The sequence below is a fragment of the Prunus persica genome, chromosome G4 (genome assembly GCF_000346465.2).
Source record: "Prunus persica cultivar Lovell chromosome G4, Prunus_persica_NCBIv2, whole genome shotgun sequence".
NCBI lineage: Eukaryota > Viridiplantae > Streptophyta > Magnoliopsida > Rosales > Rosaceae > Prunus > Prunus persica.
The window spans coordinates 12,723,960-12,734,153 of NC_034012.1; the positions used below are offsets into that span (position 1 = coordinate 12,723,960).

The 10,194-nt window shown below is 39.2% G+C and overlaps 3 protein-coding genes across 3 annotated transcripts; 1 reads left to right on the top strand and 2 right to left on the bottom strand.

Moving 5' to 3' along the window:
• LOC18778400 (putative multidrug resistance protein) lies at positions 327 to 6,109 on the top strand. Its single transcript, XM_007212974.2, has 7 exons — positions 327 to 509; positions 926 to 980; positions 1,093 to 1,280; positions 1,486 to 1,943; positions 2,035 to 2,575; positions 3,038 to 4,992; positions 5,091 to 6,109. Exons 1-7 carry the CDS (start codon positions 327 to 329, stop codon positions 5,464 to 5,466), a joined length of 3,756 nt encoding a protein of 1,251 aa, XP_007213036.1. The 3' UTR covers positions 5,467 to 6,109.
• Positions 6,214 to 7,124, bottom strand: LOC18779786 (protein NDR1). Its single transcript, XM_007213310.2, has one exon. The coding sequence runs from the start codon at positions 6,999 to 7,001 to the stop codon at positions 6,363 to 6,365; it is 639 nt and encodes a 212-aa protein (XP_007213372.1). The 5' UTR covers positions 7,002 to 7,124; the 3' UTR covers positions 6,214 to 6,362.
• On the bottom strand, positions 8,102 to 10,104 carry LOC18780120. Its single transcript, XM_007212278.2, has 2 exons — positions 9,998 to 10,104; positions 8,102 to 8,634 (listed from the first exon to the last, which is right to left on the bottom strand). The coding sequence occupies exon 2, from the start codon at positions 8,586 to 8,588 to the stop codon at positions 8,382 to 8,384; it is 207 nt and encodes a 68-aa protein (XP_007212340.1). The 5' UTR covers positions 8,589 to 8,634; positions 9,998 to 10,104; the 3' UTR covers positions 8,102 to 8,381.

Genomic DNA, 10,194 nt, shown 5'->3' on the forward strand with positions numbered 1-10,194 from the left:
TAATTCATATCAAGTATTATGAATGCATGAAGACAAATTTTACAGTGACCAAGTGAATGGTAACTCTGGCTTGCCTTCATTGCTTGCCAAGATATAAGATGAGATTGCCGGCTTGTTTATTTTAAAAAGAAAAAAACCCAATAATTGTAATTCACTCAATTTGCATAGCATCAGCAGAAGTGCATAAACAAGACAATATAACAGACAACAAGCTGCCGATATTCTGCCAAATTAAATTAATAAATTATTTTGTGGTTAAATAGGTGATGAAGTTGTATAAAGTCTAGAGCTTTGAAAGCTGTACATTCAAATCAATCCTCCAAGAAATGGGGCTCAAAAAGAGCATGTTTCGCTATGCAGACGGCACGGACAAGCTGTTGATGTTGTTTGGGACTTTAGGCAGCATTGGTGATGGACTGCAGAACCCTCTCATGATGTACATTCTCAGTGAGGTTATCAATTCTTATGGAAGTGCTAATGGAGGTTTGACAAATGCTGATGTAGACAAGGTAAGCATAGTCAAATTTCTCAGTAATTCTGCAGTACAGGGCATTTTACCTGTTTTTGGTTGAAGAAAAATGGCACCCCTGACCCAATATGCTGCCACAGGCACATAATTTAACGTTAAAGAACTTGAATTTGATAATGAAAAGTAAGCTTTTCAATATATCAACAGGGTTAACTCAGAAATACTAACCTTCTGTCTGCTTCCCTCTCTCTGATTGTGGAGGAAAGATAGAGACTTTTGAGAGCTAGAATAGGAGCATATAAGTTCAGAAACAGATCAAGCGGGGTTTGGTTTGGTCGGTCCAGGGATTTGTAAAACTATTGAGATTTTCTATGGCCTGGATAATTTGATTCTTGGGTCGTAATGTCTTTTGAGTATTTGCAGTGGACGTGCTAACTTTTATTCTCATTTTGCCAGTTTGCACTCAGGCTCTTCTATGTTGCCATTGGAGTTGGACTTGCAGCATTTGTTGGTACGTAAATTTTTCTGTTAATCTGTCTTGCATGTTTTCGGGAGAAGGAAAGCATTACAGATTTTGATAAGAACAGGAACCTAACCTATTTTCATGCTAACTACTTCTACAGAAGGGTTATGTTGGACACGAACTGCAGAGAGGCAGACTTCCAGAATGAGAATGGAATATCTGAAATCTGTTCTTAGACAAGAAGTTTCCTTCTTTGACACCCAGACTGCCGGTTCTTCAACAACATACCAAGTTATCTCAATCATCTCCTCTGATGCCAACGCAGTCCAAGTTGTCTTATGCGAGAAGGTTAGAGTTAATTTCATAAGAAATCCACCTAAAGATTAAAAGCAGTATCAAAACAACATATCCTTGAGGGCTTCTCTTGGCTCAAATGAAGCATGGTCAGAATGCACATGAATTTGGTGATAAATTATCAGTTAAATGCAAGGAATTAACAGGCTTGTTTTCGTTCACATCCATTTAGCTAAATGTGTTCCTTTCCTTGATGTAGATACCTGACTGCCTGACATACATGTCAACTTTCTTCTTCTGCCACATATTTGCCTTCAGACTGTCATGGAGGTTGACGTTGGCTGCTATGCCGCTTTCAATCATGTTCATAGCTCCAGGACTTGTATTTGGAAAGATTCTGATGGGCCTGGTAATGAAGGGGATTGAAGCTTATGGAGTTGCAGGGGGATTTGCCGAACAAGCAATTTCTTCAGTAAGAACTGTATACTCTTATGTTGGAGAAAATCAGACACTAAATAGGTTCAGCACTTCACTTCAGAAAGTTACTAAACTTGGAATCAAGGTAGGTCTTGTAAAGGGATTGCTGATGGGAAGCATGGGAATCATTTATATCGGTTGGGGGTTTCAGGCTTGGGTTGGCACTTATTTGGTTACTCAGAAAGGAGAAGATGGTGGGCATGTTTTTGTAGCCGGTTTCAATGTCCTCATGGGAGGCCTGTGAGTTAACTTTTTTAAAGAACTAATTATCGCTTACTGCCGCTGCATTGCGTTTCTATCTTGAACTTATAATTTATCATTGGTATTGCAGGAGTATTTTAAGTGCTCTCCCAAACTTGACTGCTATCACAGAGGCATTGGCAGCTACAACTCGAATTCTTGAAATGATTGATCGTGTTCCTAGTATCGACACTGAAGACAGAAAAGGGAAGGCTTTATCACATGTCAGAGGAGAAATAGAATTCCAAGACATTTACTTCAGTTACCCATCAAGACCTGATACCTCAGTCTTACAAGGCTTGAATCTTAAGGTTCCAGCCGGTAAGAGTGTAGGTCTAGTTGGGGGCAGTGGTTCTGGCAAGTCAACAATCATTGCATTGCTTGAGAGATTTTATGACCCTATTGAAGGAGAAATACTCTTGGATGGACACAAAATTAGAAGACTTCAGGCAAAATGGTTGAGATCCCAAATGGGTCTGGTTAATCAGGAACCTGTTCTGTTTGCAACTTCCTTAAAAGAGAACATACTTTTTGGAAAGGAAGGAGCTTCAATGGAAGAAGTAATAAACGCAGCTAAAGCTGCAAATGCACATGACTTCATCGTTAAGTTACCAGACGGATATGAAACTCAAGTATGCTTTCTTCTACTGTTTGGAATTTATTTTTGGCTTCCATGCTTGGCGTTCTTCTTTTTCTTATAAGGTCTCCAAGAAACATGCAACACTCAACTAAGAGTTAAAAATAGTTGTATGACATCAATGTTCTAAATTGCAATAGTTGTTGGGATCCCAGTGCTATCATGATCTATTGTTTTAAAGCATGTACAAATTTACCCAAACAATCTGTTAGCCGAGATTTGGAACACGAGTGGAATTCAGTTGAACATGCCCTTTAGCCTCCATGACAGTCATCATGCTACAACAGTCTAACGACATTCAGTTGTAACTATTCTTAGAATAACTTACCTGCCTAGGAAATGAATTAATTCAATTTTGAATTGTCTAATGTTGATTGTTTGAAAATAATTATGAACTTCTCAGATATTGTTCCTGTGATTTCTACTTACAAAAACATGATATTTGTGGTTTTCCCAGGCTGGTCAATTTGGGTTCCAACTTTCTGGCGGGCAAAAGCAGCGAATTGCTATAGCAAGAGCTCTGCTAAGGGATCCAAAAATCCTACTTCTTGATGAAGCAACTAGTGCACTGGATGCACAGTCTGAAAGAGTAGTGCAGGAGGCAATTGATCAGGCGTCAAAAGGGAGGACAACAATCATAATTGCCCACCGCCTTTCTACAATCCGAACAGCAAATTTGATTGTGGTTCTTCAAGCTGGGAAAGTAGTTGAATCAGGCTCACACAACAAGCTGATGCAAATGAAGGGGGAGCAGGGAGGTGAATACTTCAAGATGGTACAAATGCAGCAGATGGCAAGCCAAAATGAGGCTGCTGATGATTCCAATTCTCAATCATATGAAAAACCTCGCCGTAGGAGGAGCGTTACACCAAGCCCCATTAGTTACAGATCAACTGCTCCTTCTCCAGCGTTCAACCCCACAGCGATGTCTATGTCCATGGGGACACCCTACTCCTTCTCTGTCCAATATGATCCTGATGATGAAAGTGATGATGAAGACTTCAAGCGCCCAACTTATCCTCCTCCTTCACAATGGCGTTTGCTGAAAATGAATGCACCAGAATGGGGACAAGCCTTACTTGGATGCTTGGGTGCAATAGGTTCTGGGGCAGTACAACCTATAAACGCCTACTGTGTCGGATCACTTATATCAGTTTACTTCCTCCAGGACAAATCTGAAATTAAGTCCCAATCCAGGGTCTTGTCCCTTGTTTTCTTAGGCATTGGTGTTTTCAACTTCTTCACCAATCTCCTCCAACACTACAATTTTGCAATCATGGGAGAAAAGTTGACCACAAGGGTAAGAGAGCAACTACTTGAAAAGCTGATGACTTTTGAGATTGGGTGGTATGATCAAGATGAGAACACAAGTGCAGCCATTTGTGCAAGGTTAGCCACTGAAGTAAACATGGTTCGATCTCTTGTTGGGGACAGGATGTCATTGCTGGTCCAAGCAGTTTTCGGGGCCACCTTTGCTTATGCAGTAGGACTTGTGCTGACATGGAGGCTAGCCCTTGTGATGATAGCAGTGCAGCCAATAGTCATTGGGAGCTTTTATGCAAGGAGTATCTTAATGAAGAGTATGGGAGAAAAAGCCCGAAAAGCTCAAAAGCAAGGAAGCCAATTGGCAAGCGAAGCTGTCATCAACCACAGAACTATAACTGCCTTTTCTTCTCAGAAAAGAATTTTGGGGCTGTTTAGTGCAACCTTGAAAGGTCCTAAGAAGGAGAGTATCAAACAGTCCTATGTTTCGGGTGCTGGCTTGTTTAGCTCCCAATTCTTCAACACTGCTGCTACAGCTTTAGCTTACTGGTATGGTGGGAGGCTACTGGTGCTGGAGGAGATAACTCCAAAGCATCTATTTCAGGCTTTTTTGATACTTCTATTTACCGCTTATATCATTGCAGAAGCTGGAAGCATGACGTCTGATATATCTAAAGGAAACAGTGCCATTCAATCGGTGTTTGCCATTTTAGATAGGAAAAGTGAGATCGATCCGGATAACAAATGGGGACTGGAAATTAAGAGGAGGATAAAGGGTCGTGTCGAGTTCAGAAATGTTTTCTTTTCATATCCAACAAGACCTGACCAGATGATACTGAAAGGACTGAGCCTCAGAATTGATGCAGGCAAGACAGTGGCACTAGTTGGGCAGAGTGGTTCTGGAAAATCCACCATTATTGGGCTCATTGAGAGGTTTTATGATCCAAAGAAGGGATCAGTCTGTATAGATGAACAGGATATTAAAAACTATAACTTGAGAATGTTGAGGTCACATATAGCATTGGTTAGTCAGGAGCCTACCCTGTTTGCTGGAACTGTCCGTGAAAATATTGCATACGGTAAAGAGAACGCAAAAGAATCTGAGATCAAGAGGGCTGCAGTTCTGGCCAATGCTCATGAATTCATAAGGTATGAAATTACAGTTGACAAGTTAGACACCAAAAAGATTACGCTTATTTGCAGCTTCACAATATGCTAACATTTCTGTCTTTTTCTAAATTTTGCAGTGGAATGGATAATGGTTATGATACATATTGTGGAGAGAGAGGAGTTCAGCTATCAGGAGGTCAGAAACAAAGGATTGCAATAGCTCGGGCAATACTGAAGAACCCGTCAATCCTCCTACTGGATGAGGCTACCAGCGCGCTTGATAGCGTGTCGGAGAAGGCAGTTCAAGAAGCGCTCAAGAAGATGATGGTCAGTAGAACATGTATAGTCATTGCTCACCGGCTATCCACGATACAGAAGGCCAACTCCATTGCTGTGATCAAGAATGGTAAGGTTGCAGAACAAGGTTCACACAATGAATTGATTTCCTTGGGACGCAATGGAGCATACTACTCTCTGATAAAACTACAGACTGGTAGTTCACCTCCCAGGTAAAAACTAGAGAAATAGTGACCAAACATTAAGGATGTTGCATATGATATGCAGACTGGTTTTGAATTAGTTACATTAATTTTTGTCAATATGAGGAGTTTGTATTTAGGTTGCTTTTTACACGGAAGATGGATATTATTTAGGCTTTACTCATATTTTCTGAATTTTATAGTTATGTTAAAGCCATTTGCAGCACAGTGGTAAGCTGGATTTTACCTTGGTTCTTGGTTTAGTTTTGAATAATTGGGAAACAAGAAAATTCTCATTCAAAAATTCAAGATGGTAGATGAAAATCAGCAAGGAGATGAGATCATAAATGAGAATTATGAGATTGAATTGCCATTTAAACCCTAAAATTTGTGTAAAGTGGAGCACTTAATGTCTGGCCTTTACAGCATGGAAATCTGATTCCCAGAACATCATAAGTTGATATCTTGTTGAAATCTAGCCACGTTCTTTCTTGTTATGTAGGGCCAACCTACTTTAACAAAGTTTATCAAAGAAAACAGCAGGAATTTTTCAAAGCTATATCTTGCTTATTGGAATACCATTCCGCTTTCAAAGGCTATATGTTGGCATCATTATTTTCCAGCCAATTCATTTTCCCACCCGAGTCGTGTATCGGGTCGTATCGGAAATTCCCACCACAGTTCATTAACTCCAGGAACAAAAATGAATGAAAAACACATCAAAATGTGATGAAAAACAACAAAATTCAAAATATTAGATAATTCAGACGAGCCAAATAAATAGCCACCAAAAATTTGAACTTCCATTTCAATATTTTGGTACAAAAAGTTAGCACCAATTTCTTCCTTCCTAAGTTAAAAAAAGAACAGAAAAATAATAATCAAAAATAAAAAATAACACTGAAATGCAGTTCAGTCATTGGAGCAAAATCACAAATTGAGCAAAATCAAGACCAACAAATTGGCAAAAACCCCCACCTGCCCAAGAAGGCACTTAATCATCTGATGATCTGGTGCAGCAGAGAGCTTGATATCCTTCTTGTTCTTGGGGTTGACGTAACCCCCAGAGTCGTTGACCACCACATCTGCCCTAACCATCAACCTGCGCCTCTTGGTCCTCCAGAACATGATCTTGAACCTCACAGCGGTGACCAAATCCACCCTGAAATGCACAGTCCCATTAGAGTAGGTTGCATGGGAGACAGCTGTCCAGTTGAGCTCCTTGGGCTCCCCAACCGCAGCCTTTGTGGCCTTCTTCTGATGCCCCTGGTAGAAGCTGGACACAACAGCAGTAGCTATGGGCTTAGTGGCGTTGGGCAGAGTGAAATTGAGGTTGATGGCATCGTAGTAAATTCCCTTGTCCTTGTTGCCGTTCTCCAGCCTGAGGGTGACGTAAAGGGTCTTGTTTGTGGTGTCGTTTAGGGTCTTGTTGAGGGCAGGAATGTATAATGAGCGGACTTTGCAGGTGGGTTTTGAGGTGCGAAGGCTGAGCCACATGAAGAGGGCTGTGAGGCCAAGAGTGAAGATGAAGCTGAAGCAGCACCGGCAGCAGCCGCCTGATTCTGCCATTTTTTATCTCCCAAGGAAAAATTGATGTAAATAAAAGGTTCAAGCTTTAGAGAGAAACAGAGTGAAAGGAGATGATTGGAGAGTGTGTGTGTGTGTCGGGCAATTATTAAGTACTAGAAATTTATTATATTATTAATATTCCTTGGTGAGTGGCTTGTTTGTATTTATTTCTTTAAAAAATTATTTACGTGTTTTGGTTTTTGTGTGCATTGACTTGAATTTGTCCGAGTCTTCGACGGTAAAACCATATGAACTTTCTTGGAGGCGTCTGGGCCTCTTTCTCCATTATTTAATGGACTAGCTTGCTATAGGGTGTACCTCGGACGAATTGGATTGGATGGTCAACTCAATCCTAACTCATCCTTCACAATTTTGGGTTTGGTTTCGACTTTGGGTATGCTTTCTAATTTGGTTCCTTTCAAGGCAAGTTTGGGTTGATTTGGGTTGGGTTTGGATTGCCAATTTTATTTTTGAGAGGGTTGGGTTGGATTGATTTTAGTTTTAAGTCGTACCCAAATTTTTTATGATTGAGTTATGCAGTTTAATTGAATTAACTTAAAATTAAACTCATTTTTAAGTTTTAATTCCAACATAATTGTTTATAATTTTTCGAATCCAAGATCCGCTTATTTTTAAAACAACCCCACCCACTCTAATCGAATTAAACAATTCAGTTGGATTAATCCGAAATTATGCCCACTTCTAACAGAGACTGCAATGAGGAGTTATAACCAGAGTTCAATCTGGCAATACCTCAATGCCAATCCAAAAAATAATCGTGTTGAGTTTGAGGTCAGGTTGAGTTTGGGTCAGTTTTACCTAATTCTAACCCACCTAAAAGTCAGGTTGGATCCCCGAGTTGCAAAGCTCCAGCAACTTCCTGGACATTGCTCGGAACCTCTTCTTTTAAATTCACTGGGAAAAGACCTTAGGCACTCTCTTCGTTTTTAAATTATATTTTAAAACATACTATCACTTTCCTTTTTCGTTTTTGTGCTCCTTTTTTTTTTTTTGGTCAATGAACCCTAACAAACATACATATAAAATATGCAAAGTCGCGGATGTCAAGGGAATCCTATGTTGTGCTGGCGATCAGAATCTTGCATGTGAACACATCAAACTAATTATTTATTACACCAAACAAAAAATACGTAATTATAACAACTCTTTTCCTGGTTCCTTCAATAACATGAAATGGTGGATGAGGTATCAGAAACAGGGGTTTTTGGGAACATGCTACACTTATAAAATGTACTATCAAGGAGAAAAATATTGCATATTCATATGGGAAAATAAAAAATAACGGCTACGACGATGTCTTTCAAAGTAGGGGGTACCTTGTCCTTGGCTACTACATTATTCCACAACTGATTTATAAGATCAAGCCTCTGATGGCATGCTTGCTTCAGCCTCCTTCTGACCTTTTTCCTCCTCAAACTTATTTATAGCCACTTGCAATTCATCTGTGCCTCCAACAGCTCTCATGGTGTAGAAATATACTCCAAAGACAAAAGCTGACAGCCCCCCAGCAACTATAGCATTCTTCGTTTTAGGTGCAAGGCTCCTATATCCTGAAATCCCAGACATCTCTACCAGCAAAATTCTGCAGCAAGTTCTGATTTATGCTTTCAGTCTGCAAAACACAAATAAAAATATAAAACAAGACTCCATAGAGTGGTTGAAGGATACTGTCCAGGTTGAAGAAAATAAATTCGACTGCGTTTTGAAAGAAAGTTACTTTTTCCAGGTTAAAGAAGACTCCATAGAGTGGTTAAAGAAGACGCCATAGAGTAGTGCTTTATGTTTTTGGATAACTTCGGAATGAAGGCCCGGACAAACAATTAAAAGGACAGAGAAAATATATGTACAACACATATGGAAAAGCAGGAGCACATTACATACAGCACTGCTGTAACAACAGCCCAAAGTACCCAATTTTAATCCACTTCCAATAAGAGACCAAAAACAACCATTCAAGATTGAAGGGGCACAAATAATGATCCATATCAAGAACATTGAAACACAACTTTAAATTACTACAAGAAAACTGTCATATAGATTCCTAACTTTGAGCATAAGCAGAACTTTTACAATCAGACATAGTGATTTTATATTCAAAGAGAAATGATAATGGAGTGTAAGATATGTTGATAAGATGATTGCCACTAGTATATTTGTGTTGCATAAATATATCTATCACCACCAGTATCTTTGCGTCGCAACGCCATACAAATATCCTCTTCTATTTACTTTTGCTTCTTCCATTTTATGCCAAAGGGATGCCCATTCTTAGAGTTTCTCCTAATCTGATGGTGATACCTTCTTTTCTTTTTTCTTTGTTTTGTTATATATGGAAACTGAAACGTTTCTTTTTCTTGCTAAAAGGTTGATGAAAGTTGTTTGATTTATTAGAGGAAAATATCAAAGAAGAGAATGTGTATTTAAATCATCCAAAGTCTAGTTTTAACTACAAGTGAAACTCTCCTAGCAAAACAAGAATGAGAAAAGTACAAGGCAGTTTGAAGAATACCTAACTTTTCAAATTCACCAATCTTTTCGCCATTTTACTAACTCATGCTTTTACGGAAACAGGAAACATTAAACCCCATAGATTTTTCAAAGCATATGTCCCTTCTCTCTCAACTTCACAAAATTGAGTATTTCTAAAAATTCCAACAATCTCAAACTTAAAGACAGCAGCATAGTTCATCATGCCTATAGTCAGAGTTACTTTCAGTTAACAAAGCAATAAAATTTTGGAAATCGGGATTGAAACCTTCACTTTCAATACCAAAGCTCCAATTTTTCAAAGAAATAAGGGAAAAGATTTCTAACAAGACTGATTTCCCATTTCCAAAATTCCTTGAAACCCAAAACAATTTCATCAAAGCACAATATTCCGAGTACCAGTTAAGCCTGCCAAACTCCATTCCTCCAATTATTTATGATGAAAGTTGAAATCAAAACACAAGTGGAGAGAGACAGAGAGAGCATACCTGAAAATCAAATCAACTGAGACCGGAGAGAGGATTCTGTTCTACTGTTTTTCTTTAGGTCGTTTCATTTGTATTGAGTTGTATTCCCGATTTGGGCTTATGATCTTTAAGCCGGATTGTTCGTTTTTGTTGTTGAGTTACAGTTTGGGCCCGGTTCAGTTCCTCATCTTTGGGCTTTGTAAAAATGTATTCTCTTC

What these genes read in the sequence shown, in the direction of transcription:
- LOC18778400 (XM_007212974.2), top strand. Translation starts at nt 327, where the DNA reads ATGGGGCTCAAAAAGAGCATGTTTCGCTATGCAGACGGCACGGACAAG. An exon ending in AAGTTGTCTTATGCGAGAAG is followed by an intron (nt 1,281 to 1,485) that starts GTTAGAGTTAAT and finishes TCCTTGATGTAG; the next exon opens with ATACCTGACTGCCTGACATA. An exon ending in AATGTCCTCATGGGAGGCCT is followed by an intron (nt 1,944 to 2,034) that starts GTGAGTTAACTT and finishes TTGGTATTGCAG; the next exon opens with GAGTATTTTAAGTGCTCTCC.
- LOC18779786 (XM_007213310.2), bottom strand. Translation starts at nt 7,001, where the DNA reads ATGGCAGAATCAGGCGGCTGCTGCCGGTGCTGCTTCAGCTTCATCTTC.
- LOC18780120 (XM_007212278.2), bottom strand. Translation starts at nt 8,588, where the DNA reads ATGTCTGGGATTTCAGGATATAGGAGCCTTGCACCTAAAACGAAGAAT.